The 23,712-nt window shown below is 45.8% G+C and overlaps 1 protein-coding gene across 2 annotated transcripts in view; it reads right to left on the bottom strand.

The window, feature by feature from the left end:
- Positions 1-7,581: 7,581 nt before the first annotated feature.
- Positions 7,582-23,712, bottom strand: part of TNFAIP8L3 (TNF alpha induced protein 8 like 3) — a 34,915-nt gene continuing 18,784 nt past the window's right edge. Inside the window, exons 1-2 of one of the 2 annotated variants that reach the window (XM_045449750.1) lie at positions 19,510-19,667; positions 7,582-9,082 (exon numbers count right to left, since the gene is read on the bottom strand). In XM_045449750.1, coding sequence (XP_045305706.1) covers positions 8,520-9,082; positions 19,510-19,558 — 612 coding nt within the window. In that variant the 5' untranslated portion in view covers positions 19,559-19,667 and the 3' untranslated portion in view covers positions 7,582-8,519. Of the gene's footprint in view, positions 9,083-19,509; positions 19,668-23,712 lie in introns of those variants that run through there. The other variant, XM_045449749.1, reaches the window with a different exon arrangement.

Here is a 23,712-nt window from a genome sequence, read left to right as displayed (position 1 = left end):
GTCTCTCCAAAAATGAGTTGCCATTGTCAGATCAGAGGCAAGAAGTCTGGGGTGAGCCCTCGCTTTTGTAGGGCCTTACTCAACCCCAGCTAGGAAGTGCCTGGTACACCAGCACCTTAGTCCTGCCCTGTGCTAGTGGCCCCAGAATGTGGGGTATGTGGATCTTTGGGGAGGCCTGTCAGTGCCACCCCCACAACACAGCTGGAGTCCCTTCATTCCTTTTTTGTTTCATTGGCTATAGGCTCCATCTTTCTTCCTCTGGCAAAAAGCCAGCTCCCCTTTGGTGCAAGAGAACCTGGGTGGAGAACACTGAAGGGATTGGGTGGCCCCGATCAGCTTGCAATCACGTGGGACCAAACCCCCATGTGCCTGGGAGCGTCTTCCCTGTGTCTCTGTGTGCCCTGGCTCCTTTATTCCTTCCTCTGGGAGTCTCATGCATGGCTGGTCTGAGCCCATGTTTGACTTTAAGATCATTTATTTCTCCACTAGCTGAAAGAAAGGCAGGTCTTTCTGCTCCCTTTAGGTCCTGGTTCCAGGAGTAGCCCTGCCTCTCAGTGGTGTTTCCAGGCCATCCTACATTGCTGGAGAGGGGTCCTCAGAAAGAAAAGGGGATGAAGAGGGGCCTAGCAGAGGATGCATCTTTAACATGCCCCTGAGGGACTCTTATTCTTCCTGAAGCAACTGGACCAAATATAATTCTGGAAATTCTATTTCCAGACTAGCATCCCAGGTCATTTTCCTTAGGAGGAAATTTTCAGACAGCCACCTTAGAAGGTACTTCATTAATTGAGAGATGAGGAGTAGAAAAAACATGGCAAATGTGAAACTCACGGCATGGCCAGGACAGCATGGCCATCTCATGCCACCTTCCCCATGGTTCCCATGGCTCTCGGCACTGGAGATAACGGACGGTGTCCACTGCAGTGAAGACAGCTGTCCTTCGGGCAGCCGGTGAGGATAGGCCTTGTGATAGCTCCAGGGTGATGGAATATGTGAGAAGAACAGCAAGTATCAGGGGGGACTCACGGACACAAAGGGAGAATGTGATGGACTCAGTTTCAAAGCCAGAAGAGGCGGGAGGTAAAAACAATTACATCCTCTGAGAAGCATAGAGATGGAATGGATTTTAAGTTGAGCTCTTCACACTGGGGTCAGCAAACTTTATGTGTCTAAAAATCACCAGGGAGTTTGTTCATCATGCAGATTCCCAAGTCCCATCTCCAGAGATTTGGCTCCGCTAGTTTGGGGGGGGTGGTGGTGGGGTGGATCCCAGGACTGTGCATTTTTAAAGGAACCATTTCCTGTCCTTGGGAATTCTGATGCAGATAGTTCATGGTCTACACTTCAAGGCCCTCTGTGCCACATGATACCTGAGCTCCTTCTGTGGCACCCCAGCACATGGCCACTGCCTCTGTGTCCAGTGATGGGGCAGCAAAATGATGAGGGAGCTGCCAACTTCAGGTGTCTCTCACAGTCTGCCTGCCATCCTCACGCTTAGCCAGACCCACCTCCCCACAGAGGCCACCCGTCAAAAGGCTGCTGAGGCTTGTTCTAATGGGAGCAACACCCATGATGATTGAGGAACAACCTGGTTCAGCGTGAGTCTTAGTCATGGTGCCATTGGGATGTGCTTGCTCTGACTCTATGACTGTAGTGCAATTGAGAAATCGTTATTGTGATATTTGGGCAGGGGAAGTGCAAATTTTATATTGCTAGTAAGGCCTGAGTAGGAGAGGGAGGTAATAGCTAAAGAGCACCAGGTTTCTTTCTGAGGGGGTGAAAATGTTCTAAGACTGAGTGTGGGTATGGTTGTACATATCTGTGAATATGCCCCAATCCACAAATTGTGCACTCTGAATGGGTGAATAGTATGTTTTATGAATTATATCTCAATAAAGCTGTCTAAAGAAGAAGTTTGTTATACTGTGGTGCATGAAATATATTCTCTAAAGCCACATGTTAAAGATGTTTCAAAGAATGCTATTTGTATATACAAATAAAGATAGTGTTATTTCAGTGACACAATATGTTTCCCATATAAATGGAGGGAAAAAAGGTCTGAGAACTCCAGAGTCTCATTTGTTGGGGAATGGCTTTACTGATATACTTTAAAATTAAAATACTGATTTTAATCTTAATTTAATATACTGATAATTTCCTATGATATTTGACTCAAATCAGTAATGCCTTATTCACAACTTTGCTTATTACCCTGTTATCTCTACAGAGATACATTGCTGAGTCTGACACATCTCCATTTGCAATGTGTGTCTCAGAAGAGGGTTGGTCCTGACATTGCATCCCAGTGGGCTTTAGCTAAGCTGGTGACTGACTGGCTTTCTGCCCAGGCCCACATGGTTCTGTTCTCTGTTCCTTACAGAGTCTTTCTTTTACCCTGCATTTTCTAGCCTAAAGCTTTTCCCTCTGAAATCATGAACTTAGATGTATGATCAAAAGTCCTGAAGGGGATCATCAAGAAGTTATTTCTCAGTCATTTAACTAGTGAATAGTCTCCCTTCTAAGAACCCTACAAGGATGAAATGCCCAGTTTCTCTCCTGTGATGCTCAGAACAGAACTATGGCACTAGAAGGATTCTTGGAGATTTCATTTTATTTTTTTTAATGTTTATTTATTTTTGAGACAGAGAGAGACAGAGCATGAACGGGGGACGGTCAGAAAGAGGGAGACACAGAATCCAAAACAGGCTCCAGGCTCTGAGCTGTTAGCACAGAGCCCAACGCAGGGCTCGAACCCACAAACCGTGAGATCATGACCCGAGCTGAAGTCGGACGCTTAACCAACTGAGCCACCCGGGTGCCCCTTGATTCTTGGAGATCTTGTGCAACTCTGTCTGCATTTACGGCCCGAGAGAGGTGAAGTGCAAGGAAGTTACCAAGTAAGCTTGTGAACTGAGACTAAACCTTCTGACTCATGGCTTATCCCATATTCTGCACTTTGCACTATGAAAGCCACAGAAAACCCCCAAAATACCTGTCTCCCCAAAACCAAACCCACCATCTAGTTCTAAAATCGAGTTGTAGTTGTTTCTGAACCACAAAGTGGGGGCAGCCCCATCCCACCACTTCCTTCAGTAAGACCCTCTCCTCAGGGAAACGCAGCTCCAGGAGGTGGAAGGATCCCAGTCACACAGAGGGGACCAGCCCACAGGCTCCTCCCAAAAGAGCCTGGAAGAGTGCTTTTCTCCCTCCACAACATAACGAATTGCCGCTCCCCGGCTAGCGTCCAGCATTTGCTCTGTGCCAACCTCTGGCGTCCATCCAGCCTCTTCTTGGGAGCCAAACCCCAGACTCTCTTGTCCTAGGAACTGGTCCAGAAGGGCTTTGGCAGTCGGCAAGGAGGAGCTTTATACCACGGCCTGGGGGGCCCGGCTGCCCAAACTCTGGCTGCCTGGGTGGGTGGCCGGGACCCTGCTCTGTAGAGACCTGCCCCAGCTCTGCAAAGGAAGGACAAGGAAGGCAAATGATAGCACCGAGGGGCTTGCTGGGGTGGAGTGTGAGAGAATGCTTACTCTAGCTGGTTCTTCCTTCTTCTGGGTGGGGAGGAATTCGATGCCACCAGTACCTGAGTGCCATGTGCCTTGTTCTTAAGCTCAGCCAAGGAATTAGCTCCTGGGATCCCAGAACCACAGATACTCTTGATGCCTGGGAGTCTGCACTCTAGTAAATCTGGAACTGAGATAGCGTGTGAGTGGGCACAAGTGACTTCTCTTCTCTGCAAGGCTTTCCCTCTGTTCCCTTCCTTGGAAGGAGCAGTGCCTATGGTGTCTAGTGATGGCCTCTCTTGTACCTCTGAGTTTCATTATTAGGATTGCCAGGATGGGCTGGTCAATTCTTTGGTTTATGTGTGGTAGACTGTGCTGGCCAGTTCCAAAGGGCAGGCAGGGCATGTGGGAGTCCGCCTCTTTCTGCAGCAGGCCTGTGTGTCCCCCAGACACTGGCTCATCCCGCACCTGTTGTGAGTCACCATCAAGGGCAATGTGACATTCGTTCTCTGCAAGCCTACACTCTCACATGTTGTCTAATGATTCTCAAAATTGAGAACCCATGGACCCTGAAGACTTACAGATCCACCTAGTTGCAGAAATATATTCACTTAGGGGCGCCAGGGTGGCTCAGTCAGTTAAGCATCCGATTTTGGCTCAGATCATGATCTCGCAGTTTGTGAGTTTGAGCCCCGCGTCGGGCTCTCTGCTGTCAACACAGAGCCTGCTTTAGATCCTCTTCCCCCCTCTCTCTGTTCCTCCCCCACTCGCGCTCTCTCTCTCAAAAATAAATAAATATTTAAAAAAAATAATAAAAAAGAAATACATTCAGTTAGATTATTTCATTTGAGTTGATCATTCAGCATGAAAGTGTAAATACAGGAAATCTCAGACCCTGAGGCTAGGTGGCGTCACCCACAAGATTCAGAAGGTACTTAGATCGATTTTGATTCTTTTTTTTTTTTTAAAGTCGTCAGAATGAAGGGGCACCTGAGTGGCTCAGTCGATTAAGCATCTGACTTCGGCTCAGGTCATGATATCGCAGTTTGTGAGTTCGAGCTCCGCCTGGGGCTCTGTGCTGACAGCTCAGAGCCTGGAACCTGCTCTGGATTCTGTCTCCCTTTCTCTCTGCCCTCCCCTGCTCACATTCTGTCTCTGTCTGTCTCAAAAATAAAGTCGTCAGAATGAAACAGAAATCCCAAACTCCCTTTAGAACTCATGGGAGAGTTCTTCTCTCTCCCTGGCTACCAATCCTCCTTCCCGCCCCCACCCCCCCCCAAAACCAGAACTCAGTGATTCCTAGATGCCATTTTGGGGAACAGGGTTGTAGAAGAGTCTTCCCCCTAACAAAAAAGACCTCCCTCTAAGAATGAGCAGGGGGTGGGCCTGGTTGGTGGCCCCCACAGTACAGTTAGACTAAACAAGGGAAAGTGGCCACACAATTCTGAGTTGGGAGGGCCTTGGGGACCCTCTCCTTCAAGGCCATCTGATTTATGACTCTGCTGTCAACATCCCAGTCCATTGACGGACAGCTCCTGCTAATGCAATGTCTTCACAGCCAAAGCTGGCTGATCTAGAATTTTCACCGATCAGTTTTGCTCTTGACACCTGAGATCATGTTGAATTAAAAAAAAAAAACAAAAAAAACAAAAAACAAAGATAATGGGCAGAGGGCATGCAGGCCTGATTTGTGCTCTCTCTTTTTAAAATGTAAATGGATGTAAGAAGTTCATTGAGTAAAGTAGCCAGCAAATGTACTGATCTGCTTCTGAAAAATGTACAGATGGGGGAGATGGGAGTTTGGAGGAGAAGCACAGATGGAGAAGTCTTTTCATTTTGATTTGTCACTGAGCAGAGACCTGGAGTTGCTGAGGGTGTCAAGACTCACAGATGCAAACACAGGGAGGAAGGGCAACACAGACACACGGCAGGCGCACCCGGCAGGAAATGTGTTTCTGCAGGGCTCAGATGCATGAGGAGGGACACGTAACCAGGCGCGGGCTGGGGATTTCAGCCTAAGTCTGCCGTCCTCCCAGGGGACAGAGCTGAGTGCTCACAGATGGCTGAAGACCTAGCGATGTTTCCAGATAACTGAGACAGGCTGCTCCTGCGCCCCTCCCCTCTTAAAGAATGAGTGCTGTCTCTGCCCTTCATTTGCTGAGCCAGGCTTTGCTCTCTGAACTTCGTGTGGGGCTTGATCAATTGAGTGATTTTATATTATTGCTTCTCTTGAAATCCTTTTTCTTTTCGGTGCCACCTAAATGTAGATATCCTCACTTTGCCTTTGTGGGTTCTCATTATTGCAAATTTTATAGAGTTCTGAGCACAAATGCACATGTGCAGGGTCCTGTTTTTGAAAGCATCTAGCATCTGCTGGTCTCCTTCGTATTTTCTTTTCAGCCAAAATAGCCTTTCAGGGCCACAGAGTGATGTGAGTAGAGTCCTCAGGATAAACTAATAATGTGATTCTTTTTTTGGTCACTAGATTGTTATGTAAAGTATCTGAAATTTGTAAGCCTTCAGCTGGTTGATGAAACTCTAGAATCACTTGAGTTTATATGCCAGTGGTATATTTAAAATGTACACATGGGATTGGTTTTGGCTATTTTTAGAGGCCTGTGGGTTACTTTTGCCTGGGTAGCCCAGCCCCCCGCCCCCCTGCTGTGCTACTGTTGATAACTTTGAGATACACCCAGCTGGTCATGCAGTAGAGAGCCCCTTGGCTGCCTCAGTGGGGAGGTTTAGGCCAGTAGAACATGTTTTGGTCTACACTCTGCTTTTGCACTTGCTGAGAGGTGCTGGTGGAAGTGCTGATCCTTCTCTGATGAGAACAAGGAGGACTCGGTTTCCTTAGGGACTCGTAGACTGTCAGAAACTAATGTGTGCTAATGACTGGCCAAGTGAGGAGAACCTGATCCTGCCTTCTTCCCTGCTGTGTCTCAGATGAACAGAAGATAGTTCCATGCATTCCTTGTGGGTCTGAATTCTCTGGGTGGGTCCACCTACTTAGTGAAAAAAGAACTTGCTTCTGGAGCCATCCCTCAAACTAGAAAGCAGTCCTTAATCAGACGAGTGCACCAAGGCAGGCATTGAAGACTCTGCATGTGAAAATTCAGCTATCACTGGGCTGCTTGCTGCCTAGTGGGTAGGTGGGAAGGAAGGAGCCTGCCACTGGTGGCTTCCATTGCCAGAATGGCCAATGGCCTCCCCAGCCCGCATGTGCACAGGGCATCATCGTTCAGTCCTCAGGTCTGTGAGGAGGGGCTGGGGGCTGACTTAACTGTTCCCTTTTCCCTACTAAACACCCTTCCTATGAGCTAATTTTGAGTGCTGGTAGCTGAAGAACTTAACTGATGGTTTGCACTGATGTTGACACAGGAGCCAGTTGAGGCTGAGTGGCCACTGTAGGTTCACAGGATGCCATTTCACATCCTCAAACCATCTCTGGATGGGATGAGCCATGGGCTGAGCTAATGTCTTTTTATAATATCATCAGGTATAAGAAGCAGAGCAGCATGGGAGGTGATGCAGGAAGACCAAGTCTCCTAAAGTGGTGTCCTGCAGACAACATGAGAAGGCAGTAAATACACTGTCCTGAGATTTGTTAAGAATTGATGAAAATGTCAGAAGCCACGGTGTGAAAGTGAGGCTGGGAGACGCTCAGAGAAGGTGGTTGGTCACATGTCCATGAGCAGCTGCCTGCACCCTCACCCTTCCTGCCTCCCACACTGCCCCTTAGGGTCTGAGTGCAGAGTTCTTGCTCTTCGTTGTCTGCCTTTAAATCCCATTCTTCTTTTTAAAGAGAGAGAGAGAGAGAGAGAGAGAGAGAGAGAATGTGTGCAAGTATGCGAGTGAGTGCACACAGGGGAGGGGCAGAGAGAGAATCTTAAGCAGGCTGCATGCCCAGCATGGACCCCAACATAGAGCACGATCCCAGCACCCTGGGATCATGACCTGAGCCAAAATCAAGAGTCCGACACTTAACTGACTGAGCCACCCAGGTGCCCCTCAATCCCATTATTCTTAACACTGCATCTAATTCCAAGGTATTTTATTTTTGAGTCACAACTCCAAAACCTCTTGTTTGAAGGGTTTCAATTTATTAACAAACCAAAGAAAATAGCACAATGTGTCTGTGAAAGGCCAAGAGAGATGGATAGGGGTTCGTGCCGCCCTGCTCTCCTGTGCTGCTGGGATAAACCCTCCCACACCTCACGGTGGCCCCTGGGAGGGAGAGGCCTCTCCCACAGGGAGCACACTTCCCTGCTCCTGCATTATGAGTGAGAAACTCTCCATACCCCTACCCTGCTGAAAAGATTCCCTCTGCAGGATCATAAACCTACATCTAAGACCTAAAAAACACAACTCTTGGAAAACATTTTTCCAATTTGCAGCTACACTTCTTCACACCTGTGTATTCATCTGTGTTTGAAACAGCACATCTAGAGACAGACTGTAAACCCGGCCCACTAGATACCATTATTCTTTTCTTCTCTTCTGCTTAGTAGTCTAGATCCAGGTTGATCCCTCTCACACTCCAGAGAGAAAATAATAAGAGCTTACGTTAGAGTTTTTAAAAGCGGGAACATACATTGTCTCATTTGAACCTCACAGCAGTCCTGGGAGGTAGGCAGGAGGGCATTGTGGTTCCAGGATCCCGAGGATGGTTGTACTGGTGAAGCTGGGAACCAAATCCACGTCCTCCAACTCCTGGTCCAGGGCTTCTTCCACTCCACCAAGATGCACTGAGCTCACCTTGAGGAGCATAGCAGCCTTCTGCCTAGAACAAATGAAATGTCCTTTGGGTTGGCGAACCAAGGTGATTTGAAGAACAGACCTCGTCAGTGAGCTCAGGGGATAAACACACCTGAGTGCAATCTGGCATCAATATCAGATGGGCGAATAGGACAGAACATGGGCGTCTTTGACAAGGGTTTCCGGGTTTCTTTTTTCTAACCTGGACCACATTGGGTACTAGAACTGGAACTCAGCAAAGTCCAGGAGGAGAGAAGGCATTCAGAGGACTTTCTCATCTAGCAATTTATTGATTCCTTCACAAATTCTCTTGAGGTTGGGCCTACAGTCTCCATCCAGACTATAAAGGGTAGAGAGGAACTCCACGTCGGCAAAGTGGTTGAAGACGTGGTTGATGCGCCCATGGGTCCTGGGTGTCAGGTGTCGCTGCACCAGTTCATGCACCAGGTCCTTGCACTCATGCAGAAGCTTGGAGAGCACGTTCCTATCAAAGGTGTATTCCACCTCATAGAAGCTGACGATCGTCATGGCCGTCTGGTTCAGCTTCTTCCTGAGCTTCTCCACGATAACAACCTCCTCCTGGCTGAACTGGTTGTGCCGGTAGAGGATTCCAATTTTGATTGCCACCTTGATCAAGTCTTTCATGATCTTGTGGGCTTCCTTCTTGCTGTGGGTGTGCTCTTTAGTGACTTTGTAGAGCTCATCAAAGATCTCACTGCTGGTGTCATCGATCAACATGTTTGCCATAGTTTTGCTGGCTATTTTGCTCAGGATCTTCTTCTGAGCTTGAAGGGCAAGGCTCTTTGAACTAAAAACATCAGGACCTATAGTAAGGAAAGAAAGAAAAGTTATAGAAATATGAGAACCATTAGTGTCTTCTACAAGTGAAACACACGAATATGTTCCTAGGGCAAAGACTCATGCCTTTTATACCCCACAACTCCCTAATCAAACCCCACCAAAGCCTGGGATCCCTCCACCGTCCTCTCCACATGACATGCTTATTTACCCTCTTGAGCCTTCTATCTTGCACTCTTCCCTCTCTGGAAGTGGTTTCCTTTTGTCCAGGCCAAATAGCACATTAAAAGAATTTTTTTTTAAATATTCATTTTTGAGAGTGAGAGAGACAGAGTGTGAGTGGGGGAGGGGCAGAGAGCGAGGGAGACACAGAATCTGAAGCAGGCTCCAGGCTCTGAGTTGTCAGCACAGAGCCTGACGTGGGGCTTGAACTCATGGACCATGAGATCAGGACCTGAGCTAGAGTTGGACTCTTAACTGACTGAGCCACCCAGGCACCCGAAATCGCACCTTTTTAGAACTACTTCATGCATAACGCCTTCCTGACCCTATTAGCTCACAGAGAACTAACCAGTTGTGCACATTACTGTTTAATGACAAGAATGTAGCACTGATGCCAACACCATTCCCAGGGAAGACATGGGCAGTTGATCATGGCAGTCTTTTTGACTGAGTCTCAGAATCTATTTTTTGAGTCTATGGTGTATTTTTTTCATGTTCGGTATCTTGGAAATTGGTATGTGTCTTACAGTCACTGTTGCCAGGTGGCACTTGTGCTGTGGTTGTCATTATATGCGCATCAATTTGCACAGTAGGAGCCAGAGATTTGGGAGAAGTCAAGAGTACTCGAAGGAATATTGCCTCTCCAACGCTCTCCATTGGCATAGGGAACAGAAGGGCGCTGCGTGAGAAACACATGCACTGACCACAGCAGGTCAAAGATACTTCAGATGAGCAGTACCCTGAATGTGAAGCAGCTTAGAAAAACCAAAGCCAATTTATTTCTCTCTTATGTTCTACTTCATGAGTGAACAAGAGTAATTTATGTTAAAAATAACACTTGTCTAAGCAAGTCCAAAAAGAATCTTTCAAGAAGTATAAAATTTCTGAATAAAAAGAAAGCAGTCATTCACAATTTAATTGGCAGCATATTTTTCTTTCTTAAGAGCACATAAAACAACATCTTACAATTCACAGTGTCTTAGATTTGATAAAATACTCCATGAAGTCACCTATTAGCTAGAGCTGACATTTGAAACCCGCTGGCCATTACTCTGCAGTATGTATGCCTGTCTTCCCAAGGAGATTCAAGTTGCCTAAGGACTGAGACAGTGTCTCCCACAGCACCTAGTTCAGTTCTGGGCACAGGGATGAAATGGTGTCTGGTAAGTAAAATACAGAGAAACACTGCAGAAGAATAAGGAAGCAGTAAAATACAGTGCAAATTTATACTTAAAAAAACAGTTTTCCTTTGAGAATTGAGGACCTTTATAGGATCCAGGGAGATTTTATCCAGCATTCTGTGGCCACATGTAAGTGACAGATATGATAGGCAGAGCGGACAGACAGATGGCCACACATGCCATGTTCTGAAATCTTTGCCTGTCCGCCCCATCTCGTATTCCACACCCTCTGCCCACCCTGGACTCGTTTTCTCAGTGGACAGTGATTAATACCTGTGATTAATGCTCAGGTCTCACAGACACTCAATAAACACTCCAACACAATTCAGACAAGGCTTGTGTGCACTTCCTGCACCCACATGGCCCCCTCACAACTGGCCCAGCCTTGCTCCCTCGGTCCTGGGTCCTTCCGAGACAGCTACGTCTGCTCTCAGGCTTCTAGATGCGGGCCCCGAGGGGCATGTCCTGGAGTGGGGTTGCTGTGGCAGGATCATCAGCAGTAAGGTAGTAGGTACCATGGGCTTCCTACAGCTCAGGAAGCTCTCTCCGTAAAGTTTGAAACTGTAGACTCTTCAAGCAACTTCACAGTTTTATTGGAAATGCAGCTTCAAATGAGATGGGTAGGGGGCAGTTTATGGCATCTTGCTTCAAAGAGGCATCGCCAACCCCAGAGTTTCACATCATCCTTGTATCTGACCGGGGAGGTTTTGCACCCAGGGTAATATACTGTCCTGATACAATTCTTAAAAATTTTTTTTTCAACGTTTATTTATTTTTGGGACAGAGAGAGACAGAGTATGAATGGGGGAGGGGCAGAGAGAGAGGGAGACACAGAATCAGAAACAGGCTCCAGGCTCTGAGCCATCAGCCCAGAGCCTGACGCGGGGCTCGAACTCACGGACCGCGAGATCGTGACCTGGCTGAAGTCGGACGCTTAACCGACTGCGCCACCCAGGCGCCCCTGTCCTGATACAATTCTTAATGGCTGTGGCCTCTGATGAAAATAGCGGAAAGAAGACAGGTTCACCCTGCCTTGACCTCATGTTGTTTGTCAGGCAGGTAAGTGTAGAAAAGAGTATGTACTGAAATGAGGAAGAGGAATTGGATCTATAAATCAATTTCCTCAAAACTGTCCTCATCTGCATATCACATGGAAAGTCTCTGGACTCTTGGCGGTACGCACAACCAGATTGAATTCTCCCCTTCTGTGACAGCAGCTGCATTCCATGAGATGATAAGTGCTCTTTGGGGGTAAAGAGCTTCTTTCTTGATCAAGTAAGTGTGGACAGGACTGGGTCAGGCAATGCTAAAAGATTCTTTTCCTGTGAGACTTAACAATATTCCTTTAACACATGAGGGTGTTTTCAACTCTCTGAGAATGCTGGGTGTGGTAGGCAGAACAATGACCCTCCAGCTGCCAAAGGTGTCCACATCTCAGTCCCTGGAACCTGAGAATATGTTACCTTACCCAGCAAGAGAGACTGTGCAGATGTGATGAAGTTAAGGATTTGGGGATGGAGAAATTACACTGGATCATCCAGTGAGCCTGATATAATCACAAGGGTCTTTTCTTTTTAAAAAGTGTTCGTTTATTTTTGAGAGAGAGAGAGAGAGACAGAGCACAAGTGGGGGAGGGGCAGAGAAAGAGAGGGAGACACAGAATCTGAAGCAGGCTCCAGGCTCTGAGCTGTCAGCACAGAGCCCAATGTGGGGCTTGAACCCATGAACCATTAGATCATGACCTGAGCTGAAGTTGGACGATTAACTGATTGAGCCACCCAGGCGCCCATAATCACAAGGGTCTTTCAAAGTGAAAGAGGGAGGCAGGACAGAGTGGGCCAGAGAACGGGATTTGATGATGGAAGTAGAGGGTCAGAGTGACGTGATCGCTTGCTTTTAAGATGAAGGAGGGAGCCACCAGCCGAGGAATGTGGCTGGCTTCTAGAGGCTGGAAAAGGAAAGGGAACAGAATCTCCCCTCGAGCCTCTAGGAAAAAAAAAAATGCAGCTCTGCTGATACACTGATTTTTAGTCCTGTAAAACCTATTTAGAGATTTCTGATCTCTAGATGTGGAAGATGATAAATTTGTGTTGCTTTAAGCCACTGTTTGTGGTAGTTTGTTTTGTTACTGCGGCAGTGACTCAGGTGGATAAAAGTGATGTAGCAATTCCCAGTTTTATTTGGTTGGAATTTATTTGGTCAGAATTCTTTCTGTCTTTTGAGTAGAGGGACCAACTGCTCTGACTTGTCAGGATTGAGGGGTTTCCCTTACAGCTGATTTTCAGTGCTAGAATGAGAAAAGTGCCAGGCACATTGGGACAAGTTGGTCACCCTATTCCGTTTTTTGTTTTTGTTTTTTAATTTTTAAATGTTTATTTATTTTTGAGAGAGAGAGAGAGCACGAGCGGGGAAGGGGCAGAGAGAGAGAGAGGGAGACACAGAATCTGAAGCAGGCTCCAGGCTCTGAGCTGTCAGCACAGAGCTTGACACGGGGCTCAAACTCACAGACTGCGAGATCATGATCTGAGCTGGAGTTGGACACTCAACCAACTGAGCCACCCAGGCGCCTTAGTCACCCTAGTCCTAAACCACTAGTGATGCATATATCATGGAGTTAAAAATTGAACAAAGAAGTAACAAAGAAAAACTGCAGAGGGTGGCAGAATATGAGACCTACCTACCATTTAAAATGCTATAAATTTTGTGTACAGGTAAATTGTACACATTCATGTTGCCACATTGACTGATTTACCATGCCTCTCTACTTGCTTTTTAATTCTGTAGTCAACCTTAACCCTTTTTTGTTCATTCTGGGCAAAGTCCCTTTTGTCCTCTGGTTTCTCTGCAGTTGAGTGCTTACTCTTAGTTCGTCTGTATATGAAATCCCCCCAAAATATGGTCCTTCAAGGATGTGAGATGTAGACAAATGAAACAAAATATGAAAATATGTGAAATAGCCCAAAATGGCATGAGTGAGAACAGCTGGAGAAAGCTAAAGGTGGACTTGAATGTGGCTGGATGGGGATGGCTACAATGTTACAAAGTGGTTTCTATTTTTTTTTTTTTTTTTTAATTTTTTTTTCAACGTTTATTTATTTTTGGGACAGAGAGAGACAGAGCATGAACGGGGGAGGGGCAGAGAAAGAGGGAGACACAGAATCGGAAACAGGCTCCAGGCTCTGAGCCATCAGCCCAGAGCCTGACGCGGGGCTCGAACTCACGGACCGCGAGATCGTGACCTGGCTGAAGTCGGACGCTTAACCGACTGCGCCACCCAGGCGCCCCTACAAGGTGGTTTCTAAAGTCATGGATACAGGCCAGCAATTTCCCCCAAATCATAAAGGCTTTGGGTGTTTTTCCTGGTAAGTTTTCAGCCATCTCTATTGTATAAGAATGTGTTATTTACCTACAAGGGGATTTAGTGTAGAAGCTTCCATGGGGAGGGCTCAGGAGGATCAGAGGTATAGCATCTCTGAAGCCTTAAATATCAAGAGTCTACAGCAGGGGAACCCAAGGGCTATGGATCATCAATATAACCAGGAAAGCTTTAAGAAAAAACAACAATAAGTAGATTCTCACACTCTAGCCCAGACTGTCAGTATGAAGATCTTTAGGAGACGGCTGGTAATCACAAGCTCCTTAAGTGACTCTGACATGCTGCTTCTAAGACCCACGGAACACAACATGCCCCAGCATGTATCCTACAGAACACTAGTCCTGAGAGGCGCTCTGGTAAAGAAGGGTCTGTGGCCAGTTATAATGAGTTCACGGATGACCATATATTATGGCTTATGGCTGGCTCTTCAAGATTTGCCATACCAAGTAGCTTATTAAAGGCTTCGAGAAGTCCCACAGTAAAGACACCTGTGTAGTTTTATTTAGTCCACCACTTCTCAAACTTACCGAACCTTATGAAATTTGTGTACACACACACACACACACACACACACACACAATCTTGTGGCATATATTATGAGAAATGCTGGGGTAGTATTGAGAGAGAAAAAAATAAGGCACTCTGGTCAACTTTTACATCTCCCAGGGGATCTGCCTGGCAGGGGTGAGGAGACCCCACTGTTTCCATCATGTGTGCCTGATTAAAGGGAGGTGTGTGCACTAGGGAAACCTGGGGGAGGCGGTCTTATTCAGAAGACTTCTGCACATAGAAATGTTGGGCTTGCTTCCTTCCATCCATCCTTCTGTCTCAACCTTCAGCAGGCGGACTGTGTTGGCGATGTATCAGGGAGGAACGCTGTAGGCTGAGAGGAAGCGTGTGAGTTTTGGAAGTCAAGGTCAGGAAGGCACTTGGATATCTGGGGAAACAGTCCTGATCAGTGGACACATATTTACTTTGGGGAAACACTAAGAGATCTAGATTAGGTCTTGGCGAAAACCGTCCTCTTATTGCTGTGTACAAGCCTTTGGAAGGCTCTTTTGGCCAGGGGTAATTCTCTTAACAATGTTTGTAAAAACGTTCCCATTCCCCAGTCATGAAAGGTAATGACTTGTTTACAACACCTCAGGATCTCTGAGAATGGAGACAAAAATGTGATTATGCAGCTACTATATAGCTTACTTGACTGGCACAATGAGACAAGACTGAGGAAGCTGCAAAATTGATCCCTGTAGAATAGACAGGGGCTTCCTTCCCCTGATGGGGAAGCTCAGGTAAAAGCAATGTGAAGTCAGTGCTCTGAGAGTAAGCACCCTTAGAATATTTACAAGCAAAGGAAAAGTATCAGAACTATGTGGGGAGAGTGGTGTGACAATGGTAGTTAGTGAACAGTTTGGAGAGAGTAAGCAAAAGATAATTTAAGTGGGTCCTTCACTAAATGGAAAAGTGCTGGGGCTGGTGTCCATTGATGCTTCTATAAATGATGTTCTGCCATAGTACAAGTGATGTTTCCACATTTCTAGACAATGCTAAGCTCTCCCAGATGGTGAAATGTCGAACTGGTGGTGATAAACAGCAGGAAGATCTTACCAAGTTGGGTGAGTGGGCAGAAAGGAGGCAGATGAACTTCAGCATAGGAAGAGCAGGTAGTACATTTTGGTAAAAATAAAATAAATGATGGTTATGAGGGATGAAATGCTTTGAGCATCCTCAACCCAGCACGTGGTGAGGTACAGAGGGGCTGGGAGCAGACTCATCTCTTCTCTCCTTACTCTCGGGACTCTGACTCCTCTACTTCCACTTAAGGAGTGTGTGGAAAACTTGGATTCGAGTATGGATAGTTGTATCAACTTTGTAAGATTAGAAATTCTCTGCCATAGCCAGTGCTCACAGTATCACTTCACTTCTGTAAACAGCCTAAGATGATGGCCAGTAGGACAGGTAGCTAGAGTAGAAGAGTGGAGATGGTGCCCAGAGCAAAACAATCTGTGGTGCTTAATAAGTACCATCTGTCAAGGCAGGAGACCCAGAGTACAAGGAAAGTGGGAGGGGTCTTCAGGGTATGTGGAAGGGTAAGCAGAGGGTGAAGAGTGGTAATCCAAATTCGTGGCAATCACTTATACTTAACTGTTGGGAAAGAAGTTCAAGCAAGCCTCCTTCAGATGGAGCTGCCTCACAAACTACTTGAACTTTTGTGATGAGCACCTGTCTTTCTGCTCACCTGCATACACGCCCAGAAAGGCTGATTGGACTGGTTGTGTCCTTCACTATTGATAAAGGGCCAGGAGCCAGGGGGGGAAGTGACACCCTCGCCTCTCCCTGCTTGCTTCTTTGTCTGTTCTCTGTGTGAATGATGAGGAGGGGGCTGGCTGTGGGGGTGAGGTGGTCTGAAGGATGGGATATCCATGACGATGACAAAACACCTACTAGGGAAGACGCTGCCTCTGCTTTAGTTCTTGCTTGTCCCTATGTTGCTATGGGGACAAAACTATTAAGCAACCTTAAGTAGAGTTTTGAAATGTGAACCTAACAGAGTTACGGTTTCCAGGAAGATTAATTGAGTTGTTGCATCTCCAGTGGAGTCAACCTAGAAAACATTTTCCTTCCCTTGTATAAAACTGTGGCTTGTATACTGCTGGAATATTAAAAACATGACACTGGAGAAGGTACAATGAAATGCGATTATTGAATGATGGTGGGGCCTTTGAGTTAGAGACAAGCAAAAACCTCGATCCTCCCATCTCTCCACAGAGAAATGATCAAAGCTTAGAAGCTCGTGAAAAAATGCCTTTGTTGGTCCGATCCCTTTCATACTTCAATGAGGTAGCATTCTTGAGGCTTAAAGAAGATATTTTGGGATATTTTAAAAGGCATCGCAGTAAAATTTGGATGGCCTGGGAGGGTCAGGAATGCAGTTTTTCTGACTGCAGTTCAGTCTAGCACACTGTTGAGCCTTCTTCAGGACTGGGTCTCCCCAACCACCCAAGAGAGCCACCACGCCTTGAGCACATGTCTCCTGGGCTCACCTCTGTGGCTGAGACTTGAGGTCCCCCAATTTCCACCACCTGCAGTAAGAAGCAAGCAGCTTGTGGGTCCTACAGGGGGGTCACCATGACACAGACGGCAGCAGGGTCTGCCAGGCAACACTCCAGGGTGTGCAAAATGAAGCCATTAGAAGCTCTATTTCTGTCTCCTTTTTTTTTTTAAAGCTTATTTATTTATTTTGAGAGAGAGAGAGAGAGACAGTGCAAATGTGGGAGGGGCAGAGAGAGAGAGAGAGGAGAGAAGGAGAATCCTAACCAGGTTCTGCACTGCCAGCCCAGGGCCTGATGCAGGGCTCAAACCCTTCAACTGCGAGATCGTGACCTGAGCTGAAGTTGGATGCTGAGCTGACTGACCCACCCAGGCGTCCCTGTCTCCTTGTTTCCTTAGAAGTTAAGCTTTACTAAAACTTAACATATAGGCTGACCGTGCGACCCACCGGTGTGTGGCATTCTAAGGGAAGTGGGGAAAGTCCCCCATCCAGGGTTTGGGGGTATTTGGTGCATCTCTCACTTGTTTATTCCCTTTCAAAAGTTTTGATTTATTTCAGCATTTGTTTATGTGTGCTTTAAACAGACTCAGTGATTATATTATTTAGTTCTAACTAAACCCTCACAAAATGGACCAGTGATTTCAAAAGATTCCTATGAGAAACAAAACTGAGGACTGAAGACAATACGCTAATCATTGCCAGCATAAGTGAATGGCAAGGAAATGGCGGGGCTGATGATTGTCCTCATCGTAAGAGCTTTTCCGTAGCCAAATTAAGGTAAAAGTAATGATCTAATCAGATCTGAAAAGAAATGAGCCATAAAAATTTCACAAATTTTAATAAGATGATTTGAAATATGGATTTCAAACACTTTTACTTGTGTTGAGATATTCCCCAAGGTAGTAGGAAGCCATGGCAATTAGCAAGACAGTTAAATGCACTGTAATTTTGATTTTAGCTTGTCCTTTGTGATGGCAGGGGGGCCAATAAGGAACAGCATGGATGACTGCTGGGGGGCAGGGATGAGTCAAGGATAACGCTGAGTGCTTCTTCTAGCTTGGGAAACCAGGTGGGGGAGGTGGCATTAAGGCACCACCAACTGCAACAGGCATCTAGGAGCTGGTGGGGAGGATGAATTCAGCATGCTGTTCCAGGTGCCCAAGGGGCCTCTGTCTGGGTGGAGATGGTCACAGGAGCCTACCCAGTGGGCACCTCACACCAACCTGTCCTACCCTGAACTTCCCATCTTCCCACCCAAACTTTACCCCTTTCCATCTAGCAAGAGATGGTGATAAGACCCATCTTCCCTAAAGAATTTGCCAATTAGAGATCCTGAGAGATAAACAGGTTCTTCCTCGAAAATGCAGGTACCTCAAATTAGCTGGTTAAAGCATAGTCTCTATTCACAGCTTGCTGGGAATCACTTTAGTCAGAGCCACACTGCCTCCCTCCTAGGGATTCTCTCTCTCCTCTTTGGGGCCACTACCACACTGCCCCTCCTCTTAAATGAAAAATGAGGGTAGGAAGTGAGGGGCAGGTTTGGGCATTGCAGGACTGGGATGGAGGGTGGAAGGGAGAAAGACGGAGTTGCCAGAGGAGGGCGTGCAGAGGAGGAGGTATTGCTTTAGCCAGGTGTTCTGCCTCCGGCTCAGGCTTGGTGGCCTCGGAAATCTTGCCTTTGGCTCAGGCCTGGGAGCGGGCACAGAATTTTGGCTTTGCCCTTAGTGGCTGCTCATTCCTAGAAATTCATTCCTCCAGTGGTTAGAAATGACTTGAGTGTTTTGGGGGGACCAGGCATGATGAATCTTCCCAACTGGACTGGATATTCCAGGATGCTCTGCAAGGACATACGAAAGCAGGGGCAGTCAGAACAGGACACTCCTTATAGGAAAGCCGATCCTGATTGCTGCAATACCTTGCATTGAATAATTACTCTTTAAAAGCAGCATTTGATCATCTTTAAGAAGACCAGGTTTTCTTCATTTTGAAAAATTCCTGGGCTTTGAAATAAGTTACTGTTCCAAGTAAGGTGAAGAGCGATTGGCAGGGTCAGCTGTGAGGCTCAACGGCTCGTGATCTCATTTTGTCTTAGACCCTTACGATCCCCCATTCATCAGCACCGAGCACGTACTAGGTCCTCACAAGAGTTCTGCAAGAGAAGGACTGTGAGTCCCATCTTGTAGATGAGAATCTGAGCCACAGCAGGTTTAAGTAATTCACTCAAGGCTATGGGGCTAGTAAGTAGCAGAATTGCAGCTGGACCCAAGTTCAAGTCAACTCCAAACAAAGCCTGCAATCTTTCCCTTCTGGTATCTGCTTTCAGAAAATCATCCTTGACTCCCTAACATCTGTGATTTCTTCTCACTTAGTTGAGACATTAAATAGGCTTCAATTTAAATCCCCATCTAGCGAGGAGATTTACGTTTCATCATTGTTTTTAAATACAAAAAAGCCATTCTTATTCCATGATACAATACCACATATCCATCAAAACTTGAAGATAGATGTAGCTTTCATTTTTAGAGGGGATTCTATATATTTCAACAGTTACATATTGATTTTGTTTTTCATATTGATTTTTCAGCCAGCTCTGAAAAGTGAATGAGTGATGATTTTACTTACCAGAGCTAACTGAAGCAGATACGTGTGAAGTCACTGGGGGCTGAATCATCTCCAACTCCACAGGTTAATTTTGGAGATCTGAGAGATATTTTTGTCTTACTGCAGTTAGAAGAGCAACCATCACTAAAAACATCTACTTACACGGTTTCTTTCAACAAAGCTTATTCATCCCCTCCCCCACTCTCCCCTGCATCTAATAAGTAACTAGTGTCTCTCGGAATGGTAGATCGTATTCGGGCACAATAATAGAGTCCACTTCTGTAGTGCTTTATGCACACTAACTCATCATATCCTCGTGACAACTCTATGAGCATGCACTAATCATCATCATCACCGTCGTCGTCATCATCATCATCATCATCATCATCATCATCGGTGGCAGCATTTTACATCCAAGGAATCCACAGCAGAGAGAAATTAAACAGCTTCCTAAATACCATTTAGGAAGAAGCAAAGCAGGATTCGGACCTGGAAGGCTGCCCCAGAGTCCTGTGCTTCAACCCACCACACTAAACTGCCAGTCACGAGTGACAAATATCAATTAGTTTACATGTTTTTTGAATTATTGCCCACTTGAAAATGGAAATTAAGGGTTTTTTTCCCCTCAGAATTTTTAAAAAAGCCATGACACGTTTCAAGTATATAGACAAAATAGAATATAACAAACTCTACTCATGTGGCCACTACCCAGATGGAACAAATCTCAGTATTTTGTCCTAGGAGACAGAGCAAGGTAAAAAGCCCTCTTGGTTTTCAGCTCCCTCTTTCCCACTTCTATCTCCACAGACCTAATTGCACTTGAGAAGCTGATGTGTCTTTGTCTCAACCACGTTTTTGTAGTTTTGCCTCACGAGTATGCACGTATCACTGGGATATTGTTTAGAGTGTTATTTATTTATTTTTTTAATGTTTATTTTAAGAGAGAGACAGTGTGCATGGGGGGAGCAGAGGGAGAGAGAGAGAAAGAGGGAGGGAGAGATAATCCCAACCAGTCTCCTTGCTGTCAGCACAGAGCCTGATGTGGGGCTCGAACTCACCAACTGTGAGATCATGACCGGAGCCCAAATCAAGAGTCAGACGCTGAACTGCTTAACTGACTGAGCCACCCAGTGCCCCTGTTTAGAATGTTTTTAAACTTCAGATAAAGGTGTCATACCACACACATTTTTCTGCAATTCTTCCTTTAACAACATGCTTTCAAAATCATTCAAATTTAGTTATTTAGTTGCTTATTATGTAAATATACTATGCATCCACCGTTTCCTGATCATGAACATTTAAGTTCTTTCCACTTTCTGCAAAGCAAGAAAGGTCCACAGACCTGTCTCTGCACACAGACAATAGTCTCCTGGGTCCTACATCTAGAACATGGCTGCCAGCTTCTGTGCCAGAGGCCACGGGCGCTACCCAGCAAGACAGCACTAATTTTCACTCTCAGCAGCAGCGTCTGATTTCCTGTGGTTCCATTTCCTCATCAACACTTCAAATAGCCCACCTTTTAATTTTCTGCCAACCTGATAGGTTCAAAATAGTATCTTGTTTTAACATATATTTCTCTGAGTGCCAGTGAAATTCAATATATATTTTTTTTGTGTGTACTGAGCATTCAGATCTTTCCTCTGTAATTGCTTATTCATAGAATTTGCTAACTTTGCCCCCTCCCCCAGTTGGATTGTATGGTTTTTTTCTAGCTAATCTGTAGGAGCTTTTACTGTGCTACACATTCTAATCCTCTGCTGATCGCATGAGTTGCAGCTATCTCCTTCCAGTCTGTAGTATTATGTTTTAACTTTATTTGTGGTGTCTTTAGTCATACAGAAGTTAAAATTTTTAACATAGTCAAATCTACGAATGTCTTCCTTTATTGTTAGTGGTTTTCAAATCTCATTTTAAGAAATCCTTTCCTGCCATGAGGTGGGAAGTGAGCCTCATATATTTTCCAGGAGTTTCAAGGTTATGCTTTCCACATTTAGATCTTTCATCCATTTAGAATTTATTGTGCATACTGCATGAGGTACTTTTTCTCCTCACAATTTATTTAATTTATTGAATAGTTTATCCTTGTCCTACTGATCTGTTAGGCCACCTCTTCCTTATCAACTTTGCATGGGTCTGTGTCTTTTAGTCTGTTCTACTGATCTATTTCAGTACTGGCACCACACCATATTAATTATTGAAACTCATAATAAGCCTTTTAAAAAATGTTTATTTATTTTGAGAGTGGTGGGGAGGGGAGGAGAGAGAGAGAGAATCCCCAAGCAGGCTCTGCACTGTCAGCACAGAGCCCACACAAGGGCTTGATCTCACAAATCGTGAGATCTCATTTTATTCTTCTTGGAAATTGTCTTGACTGTTCTTGGGATCATTTGACCAAATGCCATGAACACCCTGTATTAATCTAGGGCAAATTGGTATCTTTATGGTATCAAACCTCCCATCCATTAACATGATATATAACATGATATATCTCACCATTCAGTCAGATCTTCTGTGTCCTTCAATAATGGTTTAGAGTCATTTCCATAAGGCTCTTGCATATAGTTTTGGTTGCTACTGTAAGTATAATTTTTTTCTATTATAGTTTCTAAACGGTTATTAGTGATATATAGGAACCCAACTGACTCCTGTATATTTATCTCCAAATTGAGAAATTTTGCTGAGTTCTATAATTAGTTCTAATAGATTTTGTAGCAGATCAGCTTTTTTTCTATAAACAACTACATTGCCTGCACAAAATCATTTTCTTCTACTTCCCATTTCTTTTTCTTGCCTTGTTGCACTGGTGGGAGCCTCCAGGGCAATGCTATGTGGCATCCCTCGCTTGTTCCTGACTAACACAACTGACTCTAAAATTTTCCCACCACATAATATCTCTGCTGTGGGTTTTTGATGGATACCACTTACCAAATTAAGGAATCTTCCTTCTGTTCCTGTTTTGCTAAGGCTTTGTCTGAAGGTAGAAACACGCATCAAACACTTTCTTTGTCCCTGTTGTGAAGGGGTGGCTCACTCCTTCACATGTATGGCTCTGCCTTAGCCCAACTGGCTGAAGACAGGCAGGTGAGAGCCGAACAGTACCAGAAATTAAGTTGGCTCTCCCTGGGGTGGTGCCCTGACCCCAGCTGCCCTGGTCCTCTGTGCCCACAGCCGAGGCCAATGGGTCTGTATCCAGGTGGAAGAGGCACAGCGACAGTTTGTTCCTGCTGAAGGTCTCCTCTCACCCAGAGTCCCAGGCCAACACTCACATCCTTCCAGGAAGGGGGGTCCTCGTACCCATTACCAGTGCCATCTTTTCCCAGGGCTGCATTAGGATTGGCACCGTGTGATTCCACAACTGATGCTCAGAGGACCTGGATATCCTTACAACCAGGGCAGCATCTGCCATGTAGAAATTGCTCAATAAGTCTGTAGATGAATAGCTGAATGCATGATTCAGCGTGCTCTTTCTCATCCTTTGAGGCCCAGATTCTATCTGTTCAGGATACATACAAGGTGCAGATTCAGGAAGTACATGCTGAACTGAATGCACTCAAGCACCTCCCGAACTCAGCACGAGGTCAATGCCTTGCATTTCACATGGAGTTGCTGCCTGGCCCCCTGGGTTCTGCCTGTCTGCACCCCTCCATGCAGCAGTATCTCCTGGAGTCCCAGATGTGCCACCACCCCCCCCCCCACGCCCTTAGTGTTCAATTCCAGCAGGAACCCTCTCTCCACAGCAGCAGCACCTACCCCTGCCACCACCCCCGGAGCCTCCCCATTCATGTCCCTTCACGCTCACCAGCTATTTTAATGCTTTGGGAGCTGTTGGGGATCAGAATAGCATAGGCCACGTCTGTCTCTCTGGGTGATCCTCTCTCTCTCTCTGCTGGCAGCTCCCAAACTGTTCACCGCAGCAGGCGCTTAAAACCCAGGCTCAGGCCAGCACACTGCCAACAAGGACACCGGCAGGGTGCCGCATTCAGAGCCCTGGGAGGATGCCAACTTGGTAATATGTGAAATTAGTAAACAGACTGATGCAATAAAAATGTCTGCCTTTGGAATTCTTCAATTTTTGGAGTGCAGATACAAAACCTAAAACGTCAAAAAAAAAAAAATATCAGGCAATAAAATGGAACAAACTCCAGCCAATACTGGAAAAAAATAAACAAAATATGTCCTGAGACAGTGGGCATGTTAGGGAAGAGACTCTTCGAAGGTGCTATA

This window comes from Leopardus geoffroyi, chromosome B3, assembly GCF_018350155.1.
Source record: "Leopardus geoffroyi isolate Oge1 chromosome B3, O.geoffroyi_Oge1_pat1.0, whole genome shotgun sequence".
Lineage (NCBI taxonomy): Eukaryota > Metazoa > Chordata > Mammalia > Carnivora > Felidae > Leopardus > Leopardus geoffroyi.
The sequence above is the reverse complement of the archived record's forward strand: the minus strand, read 5'-3'. Positions and strand labels throughout refer to the sequence as shown.